The 26,046-nt window shown below is 43.6% G+C and overlaps 1 protein-coding gene across 6 annotated transcripts in view; it reads right to left on the bottom strand.

The window, feature by feature from the left end:
• LOC126334777 (agrin-like) overlaps window positions 1–26,046 on the bottom strand; it is an 884,963-nt gene that overhangs the window by 65,189 nt on the left and 793,728 nt on the right. For all 6 annotated transcript variants that reach the window (XM_049997373.1, XM_049997372.1, XM_049997377.1 and 3 more), the window contains one exon: window positions 574–735. In XM_049997373.1, the coding sequence (XP_049853330.1) occupies window positions 574–735 (162 nt within the window). The remainder of the gene's footprint in view (window positions 1–573; window positions 736–26,046) is intronic.

Below are 26,046 nucleotides of genomic sequence, written 5' to 3'. Positions count from 1 at the left end.
GAGATCTCTCTCGTTTTGTCCACGACTGTACATCACATATCTCCTCCACATTTTTTTTTTAATTTTGTTGTCTCCACTGTCGCGCTTCGTTGTTGATCACAGCCAGAAACTTTCAGCACCCTCTGGGTCACCTACAGCAGAGTCTCGCCCACCTACAACAGAGTAGACATGTACCAACAAGATCTCCATTGTTGAATATGAGCGAGCTGTGCAGGTGGCACCTGCGTGAGCCGAGCACACCGTTACCACAGAAGCCAGTTAGAAATAGAGGCCTGTTCAATGGTAGTAGTAGTTTCTTCATAGTGCTATTTGCAAGGAGTAGAAATGACACTGTTGAAAACAGAGTGTGTATACACTCACGGGCTCAGGCAAATGCTCCTTCTCGTAGCCAGAAGCCACGAATATTATGATGGGAAGGAGGATTCATGTACCTCTTCTGGTTAAGTTTTAAACGGTATTTCATTCTTTGTTTTACGTTCAGTATTCTCGCCTTCTCTGTGCTTGTCCCCTCGGCGGAGGGGCCTGTGTCGCCGCATCCTCGGTACGGCCCTGGTGGCGGTGAGCGTAACCTACCCTTGTCCGTCTTGATGCAGCAACGGGCGAAGTGCGCGGTCTGGTGGCAGTAGCTGCCGGCGGGGCAGTCCTGGCGCGCGGGCCCGCTGCCGCAGTCGTACTGCCGGCCCGTGCCGGGGTGCACCAGCGGGGGTTCCCCGCCGCACGGCCGCACCTTCAGCCCTGGAAACAGTGGCTCACTTACTCTCTCCTTTCGTGCTCGTATGACAAAGACGTTTCACTTCTGTGAGGGTCGTTTAATGAGTAGCGCCCACATTAAAAAAAGGAACCTTTAATATACGTAGACAAAGGGCCTTATTGGTGCTTCACAGTTGGTGTTAGTTCTGTGAGCCTGTGAAGTTTCGAACCGTTCTGGCACATGGCAGAGTCGTAGTACAGCGTCAAAATGACGTCTACATACGACTCACGTTACAAGCAGCGTGCTGTTATTGCCGGCCAGAGCGGCCGAGCGGTTCTAGGCGCTACAGTCAGCATCGGGCATGGATGTGAGTGATGTCCTTAGGTTAGTTAGGTTTAAGTAGTTCTAAGTTCTGATGACCTCAGAAGTTACGTCCCATAGTACTCAGAGCCATTAGCGTGCTGTTATTGAATTCTTGCGTGCAGAAAAAGAAACGGTGGTGAACATGTATAAACGTTAGTGTGAAGTATATGGTGATGCTTCAGTTGATAAGAGTACGCTTGGGCGACGGGCAAAGAAAGTAACAGCCTCAGGAAATTCATAAACAGAGCTCCGAGATCAGCCACGCGCGGAACGTCCTGTCACCGGCACTGCTCCAGACATACTGAATTGCGCGGATGCCGTTATTCGTGCCGACGGGCGCGTCACATTGGCTCGACAGTTGTCGGTCAGCATGTGAAGTGTACCTGAAATGATCGAGACTCTCGGATATTCAAAGATGATGATGATGGTGATGATGATGTTTGGTTTGTGGGGTGTTCAACTGCGCGGTTATCAGCGCCCATACAAATTTCCAACCTTTGCTCAGCCCAATCTCGCCATTTTCATGAATGAAGATGAAATGATGAGGACAACACAAACACCCAGTCATCTCGAGGCAGGTGAAAATCCCTTACCCTGCCGGGAATCGAACCCGGGACCCCATGCTCTGGAAGAGTGAACGGAACCGCGAGACCACGAGCTGTGGACATATTCAAAGAGATGTTAACGATGGATTCAACGAGTGGTCACAGCGGACCACAAGATTCAAAGAAGGGCCATTTCATTTGAATTTTTGGAGCATTTCGAGACCGATGGAGAGGCGTTTCTTTCATGGATCGTTACGGGGGGACGAAAGCTGGGTGCACCACATTGCGCCGGAAACAAAAAGGCAGTCCGTTGAGTAGCATCGTCCTCATTCACCACAAAAGAAGAAATTCAAGACAACCCCCTCTGCCGGAAAAGCCATGGTGACAGTCTTTTTGGATTGTGATGGCGTCATACTCGTGGATGTGATACCAAGATGCTCAACCATCAATTCAGAAGCACACGTGAAGACTCCGAATAAACCCCAGAACCGTTTAGGACGTGTTCGATCAGACAAGAAACCAGCAGAAATCTTGCTCCAACACGATAATGCACGCCCACACACAAGTCTGAGATCCCGAGAACACATTGCCTCATCCACTCTACAGTCCAAACCTGGCAGCCTCGGACTTCCATCTCTTTGGGCCGCTTAAAGATTCTCTGTGGGGAACACACTTTGAAGCTGATGAGAGTGTCAATCATGCAGCGAAAACATGGCTACGCCTACAGGACAAGCAGGGAAAACATGCTCTTCCACAGCGTTGGAGTACAGTCATAGAAAGTGATGGGAACTACGCAGAAAAATAGGACATGGACAAGACATGTTGATGTATATTGTCACCAAATTCTGACTTTTAACAATAAATACCTTCTGAGAAAAAAATATGGTGCATTACTTATTGAACGACCCTCGTATCCATGGTGTAACGGGTATAAGGGCAAATATTTTTATTGATGGCTGAGAACAGTGCACTGAACAACATTACATCAGTATTCACTTAATTTTCAGACTAATAAAAAAATGGTTCAAATGGCTCTGAGCACTATGGGACTTAACATCTGAGGTCATCAGTCCCCTAGACTTAGAACTAATTTAATCTAACTAACCTAAGGACATCACACGCATCCATGCCCGAGGCAGGATTCGAACCTGCGACCGTAGCGGCCGTGCGGTTCCACACTGAAGCTCCTAGAACCGCTCGGCCACAACGGCCGGCGCAGACTAATAGTTTGTTTGTTGGTTGGTTGGTTTGGGGAAGGAGACCAGACAGCGAGGTCATCGGTCTCATCGGATTAGGGAAGGACGGGAAGGAAGTCGGCCGTGCCCTTTGAAAGGAACCACCCCGGCATTTGCCTGGAGCGATTTAGGGAAATCACGGAAAACCTAAATCAGGATGGCCGGACGCGGGATTGAACCGTCGTCCTTCCGAATGCGAGTCCAGTGTTTAACCACTGCGTCACCTCGCTCGGTCGCAGACTAATAATTACAGCTATTAGGAGTAATATGTTTTCAGACTGGTTAGTACCTCCAAGTACGTGGTGCAAGAGCAAGCCGTTAATGTTTATTGTCCTCTGGGCAGCGGGTCAAGTGTTGAAACATGGGCGCGTGAACGCAAAAAGGTTAGCCTCTACTGACAGGTATAGTCCACTTAGGCTGCAGTTACGACCGTGCAGAAAAATCACGTACTAATTTATCTGGTGTGTTGTGGAAGGATTATTCGACGCAGAGAACAAGTGTTTCCGCGGTTTCAGAGCACATTGTTCAGCGCAAATTGCTCAACGTCGGGCTCCACAGTAGAGGACTCTCAGGTGTCCCCTTACTGACCGAACGACATCGACAATTACATCTAAAATGGGCATGGGGTCAACAAGAAAGGACCGTCGATGAACTGAAACGTGTCGCCTGGTCGTATGAATCACATTCCTTATTCCGCACCACCGGCCTGAGCGCAGCGTTATCCTATGGGCCACATTCACCTGTACTTCCTTTGGATCTGTGGTAATATTCGAAGGCTCCGTTCGAGAGACTTGGCTCAATGGTAAGACACTGAACTTGTATTCGGTAGGACAGCAGATCAAATCATCGTCTGGCGACCCAGTATTTGCTTTCCATAATTTCCATAAATCGCATGGGACAAAAATAACGAAGTGGTTCCTTCGAAAGGACCCAGCCAGTTCCTTTCCTCGTCCTCGACCAGACATCTAATTTTGCTCCCTTCCTTCAAACTCAATTAAAGATGAGAGTCTTTCAACGTAAATTTGGAGTTTATTGTGAGGATTCGAATTAATAATGAACTCCTTCTTTCTACAATTTCACTAATTTTGACTACAGTGAACCGTTCAATCGAGGATGTCTAGGTTTTGTATCTACACCTGTTCCAGACTGCTTACTACATTCTGTAAACTAAACGTTTCTTTGTTCATTTTTGCCAAGTTTAATGTGAACTCTTATTCTCGATTAGAACTGGGAAATGCTGTTCTACATAAATGTTAAGGCGTAACTGGAAACATGTGTTGAATATGCATATCTCGCTATTCATGTGAAAACATTGGGGTTCGATCAGATCTGTAAAATCCAAAATACAGGTGATTATTGTTATTGACATTAACGTATTCTTGTAATTTCTAGTGATATTTATACCATTTTATTACAATTTCTCATATTAAAATTATAGGCATTTCTTGAGCAACTATGAAGAAAAAACACTGTATGTGTATCAAGGTTCCATGTAAGAGAGAGGCTGAAATCGCTAATCTGCTCAGGTTAAATAAATAAATAAAATAAAGGAAAATCTAGGATGGAATGTAACAATATTATGAAAAGGATAACTGCTACTCACCATATAGTGGAGATACTGAGTCGCAGGTAGGCACAAAAAAAGACTGTCACCAAATAAGCTTTCAGCCAACAAGGCCTTTGTCAAAAATAGACAACAGACACACACTCACGCAAACACAACTCAGACACACAAGACCACAGTCTCTGGCAGCTGATAGCAGGATATGGGTGGGGAGCATGAAGTGCTGCTGGGGAGAATGCAGGGACAAGGTGGAAAAAGGTTGTGGCAGCTAGGTGCAGTCAGGAGGGTAGACAGAGGATGGAGGAGAGGTGGGGGTTGTGGAAAAGGAGAGAAGTAAAAAGACTGGGTGTGTTGGTGGAAAGAGGGCTATGTAGTGCTGGAATGTTAACAGGAAAGGGGCTAGATGGGTGAGGGCAATGACTAATGAAGGTTGGCCTCAACTTTCGTTAAGTCATTGTCCTCACCCATCTAGCCCCTTTCCTGTTACCATTCCAGCACTACACAGCCCTCTATTCTACCAAAGCACCCAGTCCTTTTACTTCTCTCCTTTTCCTCTACCCCCTCTCTCCCCCACTCTCTGTCTAACCTCCCAACTGCACCTAGCTGCCCTACCCTCTCTCCGCCTTGCCCCTGCATCCTCCCAGTAGTAGCGTTTTACTGTCCCCACCTCGATCCTCCTGTTCCTCCCCCTTCCCGCCCCATCGTCCTCCTTACCTCCACCCAGTTGATGGGAGCATCATGCATTACTGCTCAGGCTCATAGTGTGGCTTCAGATGCCAGAGGTTGTGGTCATGTGTATGTGAGTTGCGTTTGCGGTTGTGTGTGGGTCTGTCATCTATTTTTGACAAAGGCTTTGAGGCCGAAAGCTTATTTTGTGACAGTCTTTTTGTTGTGCCTGTCTGCGACTCAGCATCTCTGCTATATGGTGAGTAACAATTATCCTTTTCATAATATTTTTAAATAAAATAAAGATGAGCAATGATTTCAGTGAGAACTTCTTTCATAAGTGAAACAAATGTAATTCTGGGTGTTCTCTATTACCACGTTATACTAAATACCTAGTTGCTGCTGATGCTGTTACGAAGCAGTGTCAATACAGGAGGCGGTGGGTCTTTCTAATACAATATGATGTAAACTTATGTAGCAGAGATCTTACACATGGAATGAACGCTTGAGAGCTCAGTGTAGCGTCCAGTTACAACTAACATTTACTTTTAACTAATACTGTATTCCTTACACTGGTCCCCTTCGCTCATATTCCTTGCTTTCAGCTAAATTAGTTTCATTTTTATGCCATTTACTCCAGTCTATGACATCAGACAAAAATGTTGGGAAGCCTACATGTTAGTGATATGTATGAATGCTAATAAAATGTAATATGTGCTCCATACAATTTTGAACTGTGATTGTACATCAGGTTTTGAGGCGAGAACTTCTTTATTCTGACGACTGTAAGAGATCATGTTAGAAGCTCTCTGGATGCAGAGTGCAATTTTTTAAAGCATCTCTCGAAATGGTCTTAGTGACCGATGGAAGTGGCGCCAACGCCAAAGAACATTTCACTAACGGCGCCTTACTCGGTCTCTGGGCGGAACGAAAACATCAAGAAATGTTTATCTGGAAAAGGTCTGGCAATCAGTGAGATTGCAAGTTTACTCGTAAAAGAGCCGCCTAATAAGATCGCGATACCAAAGTGCCTAAAGCAAACAGCTCACTTCACTCTTTGCCCGTTTCCTCTCGTGATTCCACTGCTCGGGAAAAATTTTAGAAACGGCGGAAGACGTTGCCACGCTATCTGAGGGTTACTCGAACTGTCTAAGGTTGTGTTACAGCACAAAAGTGGTCATTCCCGACGTCACGAATAAAAGTATGAGAGTATTTCTCATATTTGCAGTAATACGCCCGCCTAATATCGTGTAAGGCCCTCGTGAGTACATAGAAGTGCTGCAACACGACGTGGCATGAAATCGATTAATGTCTCAAGTGCTGGAGGGAACGGACACCATGAATCCCACAGGGATGTCTATAAAACCGTAAGAGTACGAGGGGATAGAAATTTCTTGTGAACAGCACGTTGCAAGGCATCCCAGATTTGCTCAATAATGTTCACGTCTGGTGGGGAGTTTGGTGGCCAGCGGAAGTGTTTAAACTCAGAAGAGTGTTTCTAGAGTCACTCTGTAGCAATTCTGGACGTGTGGGGAGTCGCATTGACGGACTGCACAATGGACATTAATAGTTGCAGGTGATCAGACAGGATGTTTACGTACGTGTTACTCGTCAGACCCGTGTTTACATGTATCACGGATACCATATCACTCCAACTGCATATGCCCCATACCATTACAAAGCCTCCACCAGCTTGAACAGTCCCCTGCTAACATAAAGGGTCCATGAGGTTATACTCGTACACGTCTATACGCTAGACACAATTTGAAACGAGACTTGTCCCACCAGGCAAAATGTTTCTAGTCAGCAACAGTCCAATGTCGGTGTTAAAACTTTGTGTCGTGCAGTCATCAAGCGTTTACGGTTGGGCCGTCAACACCGAAAGCCCATATCGAGGATGTTTCGTTAAATGGTTCGCACGCTGACACTTGTTGATGGCCCAGCACTGAATTCTGGTGAAATTTGCGTAAGGGTTGATCTTATGTCTCACTGAACGATTCTTTTCAGTCGTCATTGGTCCATTTCTTGCAGACTCTTTTATCGGTCTTGGCGATGTCGGAAATTTGATATTTTACTGGATTCCTGATATTCACGGTACACTAGTGAAATGGACGTACGGGAAAATCGCCAATTTTTCGCAACCTCGGAGATGCTGTGTCCCATCACTTGTCCGCCGACTGTGACATCACGTTCAAACTCAATTAAATCTTGATAACCTGGCGTTGTAGCAGCAGAAACCGATCTAACAACTGCGTCAGACACTTGCTGTCTTATGTAGGCGTTGCCAACCGCAGCGCCGTATTTTGCCTGTTGTCTGTATTTGAATACGTGTACCTATACCAGTTTCCTTGGCTCTTCAATGTATAATGGTATGTATTTTTTGCGTACTCGGTACTTTTCTGCAAGGGCGTTTTCATCTCCATGTGGAAGGGGTAAATGTTTACCGGTAGCCTACCTTTGCCAAGAGAACCTGAAATGTGCCAATGAAGGTTTTTTATCGTCGTATATCTCATGCCATATAATTTATCCCTTCATATTACAGGCTCATATGTGTCTCACACACACGGCATAGCCTCAGAAATGAAGGCTATAGAATCGGAAACTTGGTCCTGGATCTGCAAGTTCTTCCCGTTCTATTCGTACACAAAGCGAGAGAATAATGATTTCTTCGACGCATCTGTGAGCGCTGTAATTAATCTTGTCTTCATGGTTCCAACGGTTTCAATGAAGAAGAATGAAGTCCTCCGTGTACATAGGAAGAGGTCGCGAGATCTAATACCGACCCGATCACGGAAAATTTCAGTCGCCGTTAATCTGACCTCCTTCTTCCAACAATGTGAATAGTCGCCAAGAACGACACAAGGTTCGGACCCCATGTTGAACTGTAGGTCCCATTTCCCCTCTTGGATGACATTAAGGTAGATTAGGGATGCCCAAGACGCCAAAGTGGCGTCCAATAGAAACCCTTGCAGTCGGCCACTGAGTCACACGCAGCTGTTATTGTTCCTTCGTGATTTTCACGCATTAATTAAACGGCAACATCTTCATGTACAATTGTTCTCCGCAAACTATTGTGCGGGATGTGGCGGATTATGTCGATATTTTTCCCATGCACTGCACAGTTCACGATCGATTAGTGCGAATAACGATTGCGGGCAATTCTCTTTTGTAATACAGTATTTAATACAGCGATTGTCCTCATTCTGCATCCTGTGTGCTGGGGGAAGTAGTGTGTTTCTCGAGATATACAGAGTGAGTCTCTCCGCTATATGCGAGGCTGTGCCTCTCACTGGAGTGTCTTCAGAGTTTCTATCACTCTCGCGGTGATTCTTCAAGACTATTCAAAATAGCTTTTCTAGTGGTTCGATCTTCTCTTAGGAATGGACACGCTACTGAAGGATACACTTATGTTGAGGGTTATCTGCAAGACTTGACACGGACAGATCATCATCTGCAAGTACTCCTGCTGTTAGTAACAATTTTGTAACATAATTCCTTCTCTGTTTTTTCAATTTCGTCGTCTGCGAACAGCTTCGAAGAGCTGAAAGTGCTGTTTGGCAGGTGGTTTATATACACTGTCTGATCATAAGTATCCCGACACCCCTGCGTAACACAGAATTGACAGTTAGATATCACCAGTAGTGGACCCGCTACACGCTAGTATAAAAGGAGGCTGGGAGGGGAGGGGGGGGGGGCGGTGCTGGGAGTGTATTGTGTTGTCAGTAGGGAAGCAGTAACTGCAGAATTTGTCGAACAGGAGAGCTCAGTGATTTAAAACTTGGGCTGGTAATTGGATGTCGTCGAAGTAACAAGTTGGTTGGTTGGTTTGTTGGGGGAAGGAGACCAGACAGCGAGGTCATCGGTCTCATCGGATTAGGGAAGAACGGGGAAGGAAGTCGGCTTTGCCCTTTGAGAGGAACCATCCCGGCATTTGCCTGGAGCGATTTAGGGAAATTACGGAAAACCTAAATCAGAATGGCCGGACGCGGAATTGAACGGTCGTCCTCCCGAATGTGAGTCCAGTGTCTAACCACTGCGCCACCTTGCTCGGTAAGTAACAAGTCCAGGGATATTTTTACACCTACCAAAGTCGACTTTTGGTTTTGTGACTATCAAGCGGAAACGCGAAGGACAATCACAGGTAAACGAAGACCAGGCAGACTCATGTACTGTCTGACGGGGACCTTCAGGCATAGTGAAGGGTGGCTGTAAAAGTACTGCACTTTCCTCTGACGCATGGATTTCTCCTCCGGCGGGAAGATCCATCAGTAAGCAGGGCTTGTGTTATACAAATATCTGTACACCAGATTTTGACACAACGCGTTTTATACCAAGACTAGCAATCCGGCACGGCTTCGCACGGGTAGCGTTGAATGTCTACGGCCAGACGACTTGTATGGCGTAGAATATTTTTGTTTGCGGGTCACCACGTAGTGTTATGAATAAAATTCAGAGACAACGCAAAGTAAATGAATATCATCACTTTAATATAATTTACGCTCTGTAAACAGAGCACGCCAGGAAAGTTGTCTGGATGCGTGAGTCTTAAGTGTTTCTTACTGAATTGCCGATTCAGGTGACATTGCAATGACGAGAAAACATCATGATGTAAGTGTGTGTGTGTGTGTGTGTGTATGTATCGGAGGCCGGCTGAGGTGCCACAAATAAAACGGAAAAAGGTGAAATACGCGTGATTTACATGTTTAGCACGTGTTACTGCACTCCTCCTGTGAAACTTAATACGCGGTGTCATGCATTGTTGAGTCTTACTGCCACAGTTATTTGTCGAGCATTGTTTATAGCAGACTCCTTCAACACCCCACACAATGAATTGTGTCCACATCTAGGTTTAATTCAAGGAAAGCGGAATTTGGCAAGTTTAGTCATCTGCTGTGCTGCTGAAGGAATGTACCATAATGTACGTAAAGGCAGCAAAGTTGCTGAAGTAGTTTTTTCGGAAAACGTTTCACTTGCTGCATAAAAAATAAAACACTTACTTTGGATGCACTTTTTTTTTCGTTATGAAATTGTTTGCCAAAGATTGCAGGGAAACTGTTGTTTAAAAGCACGACTATTCCCTTAGGTCAATCAGAAAATCTGCTAAGTCTCTGGAGATTTTATGAGAAGCGACTGTGCCAAAGATACTTTATTCTTATTTCATATTGTGAGTCTCATCTCAATGAGGTATCTAATTTTTCGTTATTGGTGGTATTTATTACGATACTTCAAAGTTGAGTGACTCACTGCTCGTTGTTTGAAGAATTGACATTGGATTAAGGATGCGAATTGTGATTGCTGATCTGAGGGAAACACAAGTTGGCAGTTTGAAACTGTCGTCATGTTTTGAAATGCGTTCCTCATTCAGAAGGAGGAAGTATTTCGAAATCTTGTGTATTCATCCTTAAGAGAAATTTCTGAATCTCATTCAAAAAGAACGTGCCCCTGTCTTTATGCTCTGTAAGACGCCTAAATCTCTTTCTCGCCAGTGGACTTTCGTTCACCAATCTTCTCTATAATTTGACAGCGTCGCAACAAATAATATCTTTCGACTCATCAAGCAAAGAATCATGTTCCACATGTGCTTGAGTCGAGGAAAGCAGAAAGCTGCAAGCTGAGTCATCTATTGTGCTACTGCAAGACATTTTTTACATAAACGAAGCAAAGCTTCCTCCCGTGCTGAAGCAGATTTTCGGAAAACGTTATTTTTTTATGCATAAAGAATTGAAAACCACAGGCTTTGGGTTCACATGTTTCCTTCGATTCGCAGTTATTCTGAAACGATTGAGCATTTACAGTCTCTCGGTCTCACTGAAAATGTGTACTAAATATTACGTTCGTTTCTGGGATTGCCTTAGTTGGGTAATATATGTTGAATCCTGATTACGAGGATGTATTTAATGGTATAGCATGCCCGATCAGATGTTTCTTAACGCCGTACTTTTTTTTTTCTTTTTAACCGGATGACTGTGTGACGTAATGTTTGATGGAGTGTGTCGTATATCAAATCACTACAACAGATACGACGTAAGTGAAAGGAGTGCGCCTTTTATGAGCCTTTCTGATAAATAGCTGGAACGAATATTCATTTTCTTGACAGATACATGATGCAGATTAAGGGGTACAAACTATACAACCCTCTTGCTGGAAAGGAACCACTGATGAAGATCGTAGTTTCTTGCACGTAAACAAGATCGACGCCCTGGTCTAGGATAACAAATCTCAACAAATCTAAAAGCCCCGATTAGATCCCAGCCACTCCTTTCAGTTTGAATGAAAGCCATGAGCAACGCTGGCCAAAGACTTCCAGTACAAGCTGACACTCGCATTCAGCCAAATGCTTCACGAAAAGAGTGCAGAGGGGTCGATAGAGGTTCAGGGCATTTTATTTTTCTTCTGGAGGGAAGTTTTCAGCAATGATCAACGGCTCAGAAAGCAATGGTAATAAGTGCATTAAAGACACAGAATTTGCATAAAGAGGACATACCTGTAACTGAGTTAACACTAACTAGGTGTTGCTGCTTCCATAGCACTGGAAGTTGGGGAAGTCAGATAGTTACCACACCATAAGATTCAGTCGTACATTAATAGTGTGCACTTGGGGTGGTATATCGCGTCTATCGCAGTGCTAAAGGGTCTGAAGGCGAACTCGTCATTAGTCCGAAATTGATAACAAATAATAAAAACAATGAGCATTCGCTGAGTGGAAGAAATATGGTAAGAGAATGTGTTTTATTCTCAAAAACAAAACGCTAAATTGAAGCAGGGGCAGGATAATAGAACATGTGTTAAGACTTTTTTTTTGGTCATCAGTCTACTGAATGGTTTGATACGGCCCGCCACGAATTCCTTTCCTGTGCTAACCTCTTCATCTCAGAGTAGCACTTGCAACCTACGTCCTCAATTATTTGCTTGACGTATTCCAATCCCTGTCTTCCTCTAGACTTTTTGCCCTCTACAGCTTCCTCTAGTACCATGGAAGTCATTCCCTCATGTCTTAGAAGATGTCCTATCATCCTGTCCCTTCTCCTTATCAGTGTTTTCCACATATTCCTTTCCTCTCCGATTCTGCGTAGAACCTCCTCATTCCTTACCTTATCAGTCCACCTAATTTTCAACATTCGTCTATAGCACCACATCTCAAATGCTTCGATTCTCTTCTGTTCCGGTTTTCCCACAGTCCATCTTTCACTACCATACAATGCTGTACTCCAGACGTACATCCTCAGAAATTTCTTCCTCAAATTAAGGCCGGTATTTGATATTAGTAGACTTCTCTTGGCCAGAAATGCCTTTTTTGCCATAGCGAGTCTGCTTTTGATGTCCTCCTTGCTCCGTCCGTCATTGGTTATTTTACTGCCTAGGTAGCAGAATTCCTTAACTTCATTAACTCCGTGACCATCAATCCTGATGTTAAGTTTCTCGCTGTTCTCATTTCTGCTACTTCTCATTACCTTCGTCTTTCTCCGATTTACTCTTAAACCATACTGTGTACTCATTAGACTGTTCATTCCGTTCAGCAGATCATTTAATTCTTCTTCACTTTCACTTACAGCAATGTCATCAGCGAATCGAAACATTGATATCCTTTCACCTTGTATTTTAATTCCACTCCTGAACCTTTCTTTTATTTCCATCATTGCTTCCTCGATGTACAGATTGAAGAGTAGGGGCGAAAGGCTACAGCCTTGTCTTACACCCTTCTTAATACGAGCACTTCGTTCTTGATCGTCCACTCTTATTATTCCCTCTTGGTTGTTGTACATATTGTATATGACCCGTCTCTCCCCATAGCTTACACCAAATTTTTCCAGAATCTTGAACAGCTTGCTCCATTTTATATTGTCGAACGCTTTTTCCAGGTCGACAAATCCTATGAACGTGTCTTGATTTTTCTTTAGCCTCGCTTCCATTATTAGCCGTAACGTCAGAATTGCCGCTCTCGTGCCTTTACTTTTCCTAAAGCCAAACTGATCGTCACCTAGCGCATTCTCAATTTTCTTTTCCATTCTTCTGTATATTGTTCTTGTAAGCAGCTTCGATGCATGAGCTGTCAAGCTGATTGTGCGATAATTCTCGCACTTATCAGCTCTTGCCGTCTTCGGAATTGTGTGGATGATGCTTTTCCGAAAGTCAGGTGGTATGTCGCCCGACTCATATATTCTACACACCAACGTGAATAGTCGTTTTGTTGCCGCTTCCTCTAATGATTTTAGAAATTCTGATGGAATGTTATCTGTCCCTTCTGCCTTATTTGACCGTAAGTCCTCCAAAGCTCTTTTAAATTCCGATTCTAATACTGGATCCCCTATCTCTTCTAAATCGACTCCTGTTTCTTCTTCTATCACATCAGACAATTCTTCACCCTCATAGAGGCTTTCAATGTATTCTTTCCAACTATCTGCTCTCTCCTCTGCATTTAACAGTGGAATTCCGTTGCACTCTTAATGTTACCACCGTTGCTTTTAATGTCACCGAAGGTTGTTTTGACTTTCCTGTATGCAGAGTCTGTCCTTCCGACAATCATATCTTTTTCGATGTCTTCACATTTTTCCTGGAGCCATTTCGTCTTAGCTTCCCTGCACTTCCTATTTATTTCATTCCTCAGCGATTTGTATTTCTGTATTCCTGATTTTCCCGGAACATGTTTGTACTTCCTCCTTTCATCAATCAACTGAAGTATTTCTTCTGTTACCCATGGTTTCTTCGCAGCTACCTTCTTTGTACCTATGTTTTCCTTCCCAACTTCTGTGGTGGCCCTTTTTAGAGACGTCCATTCCTCTTGAACTGTGTTGCCTACTGCGCTATTCCTTATTGTTGTATCCATAGCGTTAGAGAACTTCAAACGTATCTCGTCATTTCTTAGTACTTCCGTATCCCACTTCTTAGCGTATTGATTCTTCCTGACTAATGTCTTGAACTTCAGCCTACTCTTCATCACTACTATATTGTGATCTGAGTCTATATCTGCTCCTGGGTCCGCCTTACAATCCAGTATCTGATTTCGGAATCTCTGTATGACCATGATGTAATCTAATTGAAATATTCTCGTATCTCCCGGCCTTTTCCAAGTGTACCTCCTCCTCTTGTGATTCTTGAACAGGGTATTCGCTATTACTAGCTGAAACTCAATTAGTCTTTCTCCTCTTTCATTCCTTGTCCCAAGCCCATATTCTCCTATAACCTTTTCTTCTACTCCTTCCCCTAGAACTGCATTCCAGTCGCCCATGACTATTAGATTTTCGTCCCCCTTTACATACTGCATTACCCTTTCAATATCCCCATACACTTTCTCTATCTGTTCATCTTCAGCTTGCGACGTCGGCATGTATATCTGAACTATCGTTGTCGGTGTTGGTCTGCTGTTGATTCTGATTAGAACAACCCGGTCACTGAACTGTTCACAGTAACAGACCCTCTGCCCTACCTTCCTATTCGTAACGAATCCTATACCTGTTATACCACTTTCTGCTGGTGTTGATATTACCCGATACTCATCTGACCAGAAATCCTTGTCTTCCTTCCACTTCACTTCACTTCACTGACCCCTACTATATCTAGATTGAGCCTTTGCATTTCCCTTTTCAGATTTTCTAGTTTCCTTACCACGTTCAAGCTTCTGACATTCCACTCGTAGAACATTATCCTTTCGTTGATTATTCAATCTTTTTCTGATGGTAACCTCCCCCTTGGCAGTCCCCTCCCGGAGATCCGAATGGGGGACTATTCCGGAATCTTTTGCCAATGGAGAGATCATCATGACACTTCTTCAACTTCAGGCCACATGTCCTGTGGATACACGTTACGTGTCTTTAATGCAGTGGTTTCCATTGCCTTCGGTATCCTCATGTCGTTGATCATTGCTGATTCTTCCGCCTTTAGGGGCAATTTCCCACCCCTAGGGCAAGGGAGTGCCCTGAACCTCTATCCACTCCTCCGCCCTCTTTGACAAGGCCGTTGGCAGAATGAGGCTGACTTCTTATGGCGGAAGTCTTCAGCCTCCAATGCTGAATATTTATCAACCGGGACCGAAGACGTTTTGATTATGAATCAAAGACGCTACCCCTAGAACACGGTGTTAAGACATACGGCAATATTGCCTTGGTAGTAGAGGGTGCTACAGGAAGCAAAAATGAAAGGGAACGCTGAAAATTGGAATATACAGAATAAAATAATTGAGCTTGTACGGTGTAAGTGCCAATGTGACATGAAGAGACTGGCACAAAGCACCGGCAAATCATGGGCAGAGGAATATGTCCATCGCAATTCGAAACACATTGTTTTCATTCTTTTACCAGATCATTTCCTTTGGGTGTGTGACTGAATAAATAATTACAATGGACAACGACTATTCCCTTAGGTAACAATCAGAAGATCTGCTAAGTCTCAGGAGATTTCATGAGAAGCGACTGTACCATAGATGCTTTATTCTTATCTTTTGCGGCGAGCACTTCATATCTCGACACCATTAACATTTGATGGCTTAAGACGAGCAGGGCGGCACATTGGTAAGTCACTGGACCCACATTACACAGAACCGTAGTTCTAATCACTGTCCGATCTTCAAGGATAGTATTTTCTGTGCTTTCTGTAAATAATGTGAGGCCAAGGTCTAAATGTTAGTGTCCACAACGCCAAACTCGACGCCCTTCTGCACCGTTATCCAACTGCGCACTTTCCATGTCTAGCGTCTCTAAGATTCTGCTACCTAATTGCTGAATGTTTTTGTAGCGACCTAGCTTATTGGCAGAGATCGTTATTACCACGACATACTAATTTCCTAAACGACGACCCACATGTTTCACTGTAGATCAGGGGCGGCCAGGAATTTGGCCCATCAGCCCGGCTGGACACTTGCTTTCTGAGGGTGAGGAGGTGGAAGCCGCAAACATGGGTGACATGCCTTTTTTTAAATGGCAAAGCACTCACACTGCATGCGATATGGTTTTATATACCATATTTCTCAGCAATATACATCGCAAACAAAAGAAATTTTCATTATTATTTAATCACTTTTGGCGCTCTGTATAATTTTTGTCTGGTACAAACTGTCAGCATACGGACAGATATAGATAATTTCACGAATGTTTGCACTCTAGGTTGCCAAGTAATCGTGAGTTATTTAGTTAGAAAACAGACGTTTCATACACTTATGTTGATCTAAATAGTTGATTACGTTTGCAGGCTCATTATGGAGACCTATAAAATCTTCCTGAGGAAACCAGTACAGGCTTCCTGGACAGTTTGAACGTGAAAAGATTTGCCTTTAAGACAGGAATCACCCTACAGTTCTATCAGTTCCGTCTGCTCATGCACACGAAGTGCTTTCAACTGAAACAGCAAACGGTCCCGAAAACAGATGTAAGAGTGGCAGTGTTCTGAAAATGTTTGGAGAACTACCCTTATAATTATTTCAGGGCGACAACGAATTCTTCAGACTTCGCATTTTCTTTAACACCAGTGAATTTAGGGAAGTGGACTGTGTTTGCCAGAATTTTTCCCTTCAACAATGCGATCTTCTTTTGAAACTATTCCCATCAAATCGGAAATAAGTTGTTCCTCATATTGTGATGTCTTATTGTTCCATCGGAAACTGTTGCAACTGAGCGGTATATAGCCATCGACTTCGACTTCAGAAATTTTACTGTCGCTCCTCCAATTTCTTCACGTGCTCTATACCTGAAAATTTAGTACAAAGTGGTTATTGATGTATAGAACAATGACTCCTGACTGTTGAACGTTGTAATTTTTTGCTCTTCCATTGTCAAAAAATTCTTTAGATTCTTTCTGCAAGGTATTGTGATGCCGATTCGTAGCAAATTTGTAGTACCCATCTATTATGCAACTGCATAATAGATAATAAGAATTCTCATTCCTTTCTTCTATCATTGCCATTAACTTTTAAACACTTATGGCGATAGATCGCTAGACGCTTCTTTTTGTGCAAACAGCCACTGGATCTGTGAATGTCCTTCATACCACAAACAAACAGCATAGGATAAACAGGGCTAACATTACGATTCTGCCGAACTGAAGAGAGTTATGCCTACCGAAAAATTCCGCACCGCAAAACTGAATGAAATGTCCCGTTGTACTGCGTGTTTCCGAGAAGGCCAGAGCACCAGCCCACAAGTCGGGCTCGCGTCCTTTTTGGCACGCTGTGCCTGTCCAGCTGTAGATGAATAGAATTAACTGGCTTAACTTCGCAGCGTCCGAATTTTTGGAAAACGGTGATATCACGTACTATGAAACAAAGGTAACGTTTCTGAAACGTCGGATTTTGTGAACATTTTGCGGCCGGCTGAGGTGAAAGTATTGTAAGGTGCCAGGCAAATCCAACACCTTCCATGAAAACCCTGACATGATAAGCAAATCCAGTAGTATGTCACATAGCTCCGAATAAATCGTGACATTAAATTAACCAAAGTAATACGAGTAACGAGTGAGCAAATGGAATACCACAGACTAATACAAGAATGCCTAAATGCATGTCGTACCTTCCCACCGTGAGACCGACGCAGTTCTGAGGGGAGACAGGAGAACAAAATCCGAAAGCAGAACCGTGTTAAGCTAGAAGCTCCTACGATAAGGGACGGACTGGACACCCATGTCGCCAGCTAACCATTAGGACGACATCACCCGCAAGTTTCAGCGTGAGACTTTTTCGCGTCTGTGTTACGTCAAGGACCACCCGTCAGCCCATGTTAAAAGCTAGAGCCCTCCTGACGCTGCCTAAACACCGACAAGGTAATGAACGCACGCAATGCCGCATTTTTGAGCGCATAAGGCTTCACTCAGAACTGCAGAAGTCTCATCTGTTACACCACCTTTTTGCGTAATACTAGTGTCGATCGTCAATTAAAGCTCATGGTGTTCACATTTGCCACTTGAAGTAAAAATCTGAAACGCGATGATTTTTCTGTTATATAGTTATTGAGAAGCCACATCAACCACTGTAATTTACGACAGGCTAGATAAGTAATTAAAGATAATTGAGGGTCACTGTAGACCATTTTGATAGTTTTCTCTTTTGTGAAACTTACTTTAAACCTAGATTATAGATGTGATATGGCATAGGTCATCTTTCGATCCGTTGTAGAACTTGGAAACCCTTTCAGGGAATATTCGTTCACATTTTTGTTGAACGCAATTGGTTTTTACCATCGTTTTATCAATAGTGCAATTTATAAACGATGTTTTGTGAGTAGAATAAAATTTCCAATGGTAAACTTAACTGCTTTTTCGACGTTATTTTACCAGCTAACTAAAAATAGGAAAGCCTTGAACCCCTTCCACTAAATTTAGTTAGTATTAAGTTTCTTTTACAGGGAGTGCAGTGGAGCTGACGCTGAAATCATTAAGTATTTGGTTATATCATCGCTAGTCTCACTGAACTCTTCTGAATTCTACATGTCATGTGTGGTCTGGTGTCTCCTTACCAGCAACAGGTCCCAGGTTCAAACTAGTCAATTCCCTAAAAAACACGCTCAGAGCGTCGTTGCGCGAAAGTGGTAGGGAGACACGATATAGTACAAACAGACACCACCATGAATGTTTAGAGTATATAGTGTAAAAAAAAAAATCGCGCCATAATGCATAACCGCCGTGAAATGGCGTAGTTTATCACGCGATTGTGGTTCGAAGTAAAAACATGGTCTCTTTGTTGCTTTTATGGTTACTGAAGTGGAAGCCCCGGGTTAGATTTCTGGTGCCCAGATCAGATTTTTCTGCGGTAGAAAGTCTGGAACGGGGTATCTCAACCTCGCGAGGCCAAATGGAAAGATACTTTATGAAACAAGCAGCGAAATTAACACATGAACCGTAGAAGTGGGGCGTCTAGTAGAACGGCTGGCATCGGGTAGAAACTCACAAGAGATTTATTTATTTATGTGTACAATAAAGCGAACTTCGCTGTTTCTACATCTACATCCATACTCCGCAAGCCACCTGACGGTGTGTGGCGGAGGGTACCCTGAGTACTTCTATCGGTTCTCCCTTCTATTCCAGTCTCGTATTGTACGTAGAAAGAAGGATTGTCGGTATGCTTCTGTGTGGGCTCTAATCTCTCTGATTTTATCCTCATGGTCTCTTCGCGAGACATACGTAGGAGGGAGCAATATACTGCTTGACTCTTCGGTGAAGGTATGTTCTCGAAACTTTAACAAAAGCCCTCCTGAAGAGTCTTCCACTGGAGTTTATCTATCATCTCCGTAACGCTTTCGCAATTACTAAATGATCCTGTAACGAAGCGCGCTGCTCTCCGTTGGATCTTCTCTATCTCTTCTATCAACCCTACCTGGTGCGGATCCCACACTGCTGAGCAGTATTCAAGCATTGGGCGAACAAGCGTAGTGTAACCTACTTCCTTTGTTGTCGGATTGCATTTCCTTAGGATTCTTCCAATGAATCTCAGTCTGGCATCTGCTTTACCGACGATCAACTTTATATGATCATTCCATTTTAAATCACTCCTAATGCGTACTCCCAGATAATTTATGGAATTAACTGCTTCCAGTTGCTGACCTGCTATTTTGTAGCTAAATGATAAGGGACCTATCTTTCTATGTATTCGCATCACATTACACTTGTCTACATTGAGATTCAATTGCCATTCCGTGCACCATGGGTCAATTCGCTGCAGATACTCCTGCATTTCAGTACAATTTTCCATTGTTGCAACCTCTCGATACACCACTGCATCATCTGCAAAAAGCCTCAGTGAACTTCCGATGTCATCCACCCGGTCATTTATGTATATTGTGAATAGCAACGGTCCTATGACACTCCCCTGCGGCACACCTGAAATCACTCTTACTTCGGAAGACTTCTCTCCATTGAGAATGACAGGCTGCGTTCTGTTATCTAGGAACTCCTCAATCCAATCACACAATTGATCTGATAGTCCGTATGCTCTTACTTTGTTCATTCAACGACTGTGGGGAACTGTGTCAAACGCCTTACGGAAGTCAAGAAACACGGCATCTACCTGTGAACCCGTGTCTAAGGCCCTCTGAGTCTCGTGGACGAATAGCGCGAGCTGGGTTTCACACGACCGTCTTTTTCGAAACCCATGCTGATTCCTACAAAGTAGATTTCTAGTCTCCAGAAAAGACATTATACTCGAACATAATACGTGTTCCAAAATTCTACAACTGATCGACGTTAGAGATATAGGTCTATAGTTCTGCACATCTGTTCGACGTCCCTTCTTGAAAACGGGGATGACCTGTGCCCTTTTCCAATCCTTTGGAACGCTTCGCTCTTCGAGAGACCTACGGTACACCGCTGCAAGAAGGGGGGCAAGTTCCTTCGCGTACTCTGTGTAAAATCGAACTGGTATCCCATCAGGACCAGCGGCCTTTCCTCTTTTGAGCGATTTTAATTGTTTCTCTATCCCTCTGTCGTCTACTTCGATATCTACCATTTTGTCAACTGTGCGACAATCTAGAGAAGGAAGCACAGTGCAGTCTTCCTCTGTGAAACAGCTTTGGAAGAAGACATTTAGTATTTCGGCCTTTAGTCTGTCATCCTCGGTTTCAGTACCATTTTGGTCACAGAGTGTCTGGACATTTTGTTTTGATCCACCTACCGCTTTGACATAGGACCAAAATTTCTTAGGATTTTCTGCCAAGTCAGTACATAGAACTTTACTTTCGAATTCATTGAAAGCCTCTCGCATAACCCTCCTCACACTACATTTCGCTTCGCGTAATTTTTGTTTGTCTGCAAGGCTTTGTCTATGTTTATGTTTGCTGTGAAGTTCCCTTTGCTTCCGCAGCAGTTTTCTAACTCGGTTGTTGTACCACGGTGGCTCTTTCCCATCTCTTACGATCTTGCTTGGCACATACTCATCTAACGCGTATTGTACCATGGCTTTGAACTTTGTCCACTGATCCTCAACACTATCTGCACTTGAGACTAAACTTTTGTGTTGAGCCGTCAGGTACTCTGTAATCTGCTTTTTGTCACTTTTGCTAAACAGAAAAATCTTCCTACCTTTTTTAATATTTCTATTTACGGCTGAAATCATCGATGCAGTAACCGCTTTATGATCGCTGATTCCCTGTTCTGCATTAACTGATTCAAATAGTTCGGGTCTGTTTGTCACCAGAAGGTCTAATATGTTATCGCCACGAGTCGGTTTTCTGTTTAACTGCTCAAGGTAGTTTTCAGATAAAGCACTTACAAATATTTGACTGGATTCTTTGTCCCTGCCACCCGTTATGAACGTTTGAGTCTCCCAGTCTATATCCGGCAAATTAAAATCTCCACCCAGAACTATAACATGGTGGGGAAATCTACTCGAAATATTTTCCAAATTATTCTTCAGGTGCTGAGCCACAACAGCTGCTGAGCCCGGGGGCCTATGGAGACATCCAATTACCATGTCTGAGCCTGCTTTAAACGTGACCTTCACCCAAATCATTTCACAATTCGAATCTCCGTCAATTTCCTTCGATACTATTGCACTTCTTATCGCTATAAACACGCCTCCCCCTTCACTGTCCAGCCTATCTCTGCGGTATACTCTCCAATCAGAGTTTAGGATTTCATTACTGTTTACGTCTGGTTTCAGCCAACTTTCTGTTCCTAGTACTATATGGGCGTTGTGACCGTTTATTAATGAGAGCAGTTCTGGGACCTTTCTATAGACGCTCCTGCAGTTTACTATTAGCACATTAATATTGTTATTCCTTGTTGCATTTTGCCTACTCCTGCCTTTCCGCGTTTCAGGAGGCATCTTGTCGGGCCTAGGGAGGGAATTCTCTAACCTAAAAAAACCCCATGTGCACTCCACACGTACTCCGCTACCCTCGTAGCCGCTTCCGGCGGCACCAAAGCAGAGAAACGACGTCTGCAGTGATGACGAATATCAATCAATGGTAAATTCTCATAAATTCACTCAAAATTAACGGAACTGGCTTTTGGCTGACTAGCAAGGGGTATATTTTTTCAACGAAGCACGTTCCTACCGTTATAGAACGGCTCAAAGTCAGCGCGTCCAGTGACAAAACGCAGAGAGAACTCAGCAAACATTTCTGGACTGACACAGGACTGTCGGCAAGGGGATGGTTTTCTGATGTTTTAGCGGTATTTTCTAGGTAAATTAAGTGATGCCAGTGTGGCTACGAATTCGTCCTCCAAGGATCGAAACACGACGATTTTCTTCTCTGGAGGGAGAGGGGTGACTCTTCCAGCGAGATGACCCTCTTCCTGATGTAGTAAGTAGTACCCGTGAATGGTACATGCAGTGAATGGTGGTTGCTCTGGATACTGCACAAATGTACGGCGCATGCCGCTAAGGCGCGACCCAGAGGTAGGCGTTTCGTACACTAGTAGAACGCTAAAGTTCCACCACTATATTTGGTATGTAAGGGGAAGGCAGGTGGTGGCGTAAACTTCCTGATCACCAGAGTATGCGCTGCTATCCTGGGATCATCTAAAAATCATTGCGCAATGTTCACGGTGCAAGAGATTCATTGCGCCCGCTGCTTCACTCACGTAGACTGTATGCACTCCAGGGACTTTTTGTTTTGTTGTTATTCAATCGAATTTTTATGTTGTTCACAAACTGCAATATTTCCTAAGCTTTTCAAACTAATTAAGGCCATATAAGCTTGGTCTTTTTCGAATAAACTTCTGATCAAAAAGCGATTCTGGTAACTGGAGTCCAAAGTTTTTTGTGAATCATACCGTTTGCGTTCTTGTGGAGATATTTCCATAGCAACTTTCATTCCCTAACAAACATTTCTTTATATCTAACTGAGAAGAGAAATACCAATTTTCATAAATTTAGATTTAAAATTCTTTTTAATGTAACGAAATACTTTCTTAAAAATTTTCATTCCCTATTGCACCTCCTTAGGAGTTGAATTTCCAGAAACACTGAAACAAGTATTTTTATATTTCTAACCGAGAAGTCAAATACCAGTTGTCATAGATGTAGCCTTAAAAATCCTTTAGTAGTTCGTTCGTAATTATTTATTTTCAAAAAATCTTTCACCCATTGTTTTACCTCCTTAGTAGTTGCACTTCCAAAAATGAAGAAAAACATTTTTTTTTTAATTTTCCGACTGAGAAACCAGTTTCGTAGATCTACTTCAAAATTGTCTTAATAGCGACGTACTTTCAACTATTTCATCCCCTCAGAAATGGAATTGTGGACATTCTTCTCTTAAACGATGCCTACAGTATAAGACCGACACTATCTCCAAACTTCAAGTTTCTATCCTTAGAGGTTTGGGTTGGGGAAGAGGGGAGGGGAGGGGATTGGGGGGGGGAGGAGACGAATCAGTGATCGTTCTGACCCTATTCCACTTCCTTTAGGTTCTGAATTTCCAAAAACAGTGAAACCAAGAAACCAAACACCAATTTTCAAAGTGATTCTTGAGTTTCTCCCGGCGTATTCGATAATCAAAATATCCACGGGTGTACTGCCGATCTACAGTGTCCAACGGGCACAATATTTCGGCGATCATGTATGTCACCATCATCAGGTGAACTGACGGACTGAGCTCCTGTGAACGTGCCGGCACGGAGATCCGTACGCTATGGCTGCCGCTGGCGGAGGGTACTTAAATCGGGCGCGACCGAACCCAGTTCCCTCTGAGCACGTTCACAGGAGCTCAGTCCGTCAGTTCACCTGATGATGGTGAAATGTATGATCGCCGAAATATTGTGCCCGTTGGACACTGTAGACCGGCAGTACACCCGTGGATATTTTGATTACCAATTTTCAATGATTTATCATTAAAATGCTTTCGCAATTAAATATTTTCATAAAACGTTTCACCTCCTATTTCAATCACTTAATCCACATAGGGGTTTAATTTCGAAAAGCACTGAAATGTTTATGTTTTATTTCTGCCGGAGAAGCAAAATACAAATTTTCATAGATCTACCTTCAAAAATGTTTACACAATGAAATATTTCGTTACAAACTTTCATCCCCCTTTTCACCACCGTAGTGGTTTAATTTCGAAAAACAGAGAAACAAATATTTTTTTATTTCTAACGGAGAAGCTAAATTTAAATTTTTATGATTTAGCTTTAAAAAGGCTTTCATAAGAAAATATTATCATAAAAAATCTCATCCCCTATTTCACCCCCTTACGGCTCCAATTTCCAAGAACACTGAAACACGAATTTTTTAATTTGTAGCCGAGATGTCAAATACAATTTGTTCGTAGATGTAGCTTTAAAAATACTTTGTAGTTGTTTAATAATGATACATTTTGAAAAAAAGCTTACACCTAATATTTCACCTCCATAGAGTTAAATTTCCAAAGAAGATGGAACTTGTATACCTTTATATCTGATTGAGATACCAAATACCAATTTTCATAGGTTTAGCTTCAAAATTACCTTAACAGTGACATTTTTTTAAAAACAAACCTTCATACCCTTTTTCACCGCCTAGGGTTGGAATTTCGAAAAATATCTTCTTAAAAGACGCCTACACTGCAAGATCCACACCTCCTACAAATTAGAAATTTCTTTGCTTAGCTGTTTTGGCTGGCCGATGATGAGACAAGTTATTCAGTCAGGACACTGCATTTTATATATAGAGACTGATGGTGTAATCTGCCCGTTGGGACGCTACTGTCTTTAAGAAGTATGTTGCGTTGCGAAGAAGAGTTTTATCCTTTGCCCATCGGCATCAGCCACACTCAACACGAGTCGGTCGTCATAGTCTATATGACACAGTTACGACTGCGTTCAACGATAAGACATACGCTGTTTGCCCTGCTTTACAAAGGTGTGTTCACATTACTCGTGCTCGCTACACTTGGGCTTCGCAGACCCGTCTGTCAGGCGGAGCGCCTGACTTGCCTGACTCGCCCTCATGCTGCTTCTGTCTTCGTCCCCACCACTCCAGCTGCTTGCCAGGCTTTCACTCATGAAGATCTGTCCTGTACTCCCAGTCGTGACCAGTAGCTGCTTCCTAATTTAAAAATGAACGAGACGGCTATAGCAAGTACCAGCTTCCTTGTGATACGCTTGCTAGCTCAGAAACAAGATAGGAGATGATGCAACAAAAACCCAAGAAAACGCAGATGGTGGATGACCACAATTTTCAGAATCAGAAGAAGGGATAGTGGGAGTGATTTTACGGATGACTTGGATGCAGGAAACATACACTTCAAGGCATTTTGCCGTATGCCCACATATGATTTTGAATATTTCACCGAAGATGGTACCTGAAGACAGGTAGCGCTGTCAGTCCAGCTTAGTACAGATTAACCATGTAGTTGTTTGAGTAGGTAGTTTCACTGCCGTTCATTTACCATAACCGTGGGATCAGCAAAATCAACAAATCACAGTTAAAGGAGATTGAGGTAAGAACTGCAAAATATATACCAGTCACGAAACAGAGCCTACGCCCAGCAGAGGGAAAAGTTTTCGTGTGTTTATAAGGCAGCACTCGCCTCACTCCATCAATATTTTGCAAGAGACGAAGACTTAGCGGCTGACAAGTTTGTGTAAATACACTCCTGGAAATGGAAAAAAGAACACATTGATACCGGTGTGTCAGACCCACCATACTTGCTCCGGACACTGCGAGAGGGCTGTACAAGCAATGATCACACGCACGGCACAGCAGACACACCAGCAACCGCGGTGTTGGCGTCGAATGGCGCTAGCTGCGCAGCATTTGTGCACCGCCGCCGTCAGTGTCAGCCAGTTTGCCGTGGCATACGGAGCTTCATCGCAGTCTTTAACACTGGTAGCATGCCGCGACAGCGTGGACGTGAACCGTATGTGTAGTTGACGGACTTTGAGCGAGGGCGTCTAGTGGGCATGTGGGAGGCCGGGTGGACATACCGCCGAATTGCTCAACACGTGGGGCGTGAGGTCTCCACAGTATATCGACGTTGTCGCCAGTGGTCGGCGAAAGGTGCACGTGCCCGTCGACCTGGGACCGGACCACAGCGACGCACGGATGCACGCCAAGACCGTTGCATCCTACGCAGTGCCGTAGGG

This window comes from Schistocerca gregaria, chromosome 2, assembly GCF_023897955.1.
Source record: "Schistocerca gregaria isolate iqSchGreg1 chromosome 2, iqSchGreg1.2, whole genome shotgun sequence".
Classification (NCBI taxonomy): domain Eukaryota; kingdom Metazoa; phylum Arthropoda; class Insecta; order Orthoptera; family Acrididae; genus Schistocerca; species Schistocerca gregaria.
Note: the sequence above shows the minus strand (reverse complement) of the source record. Positions and strands in the feature narration are given on the sequence as shown.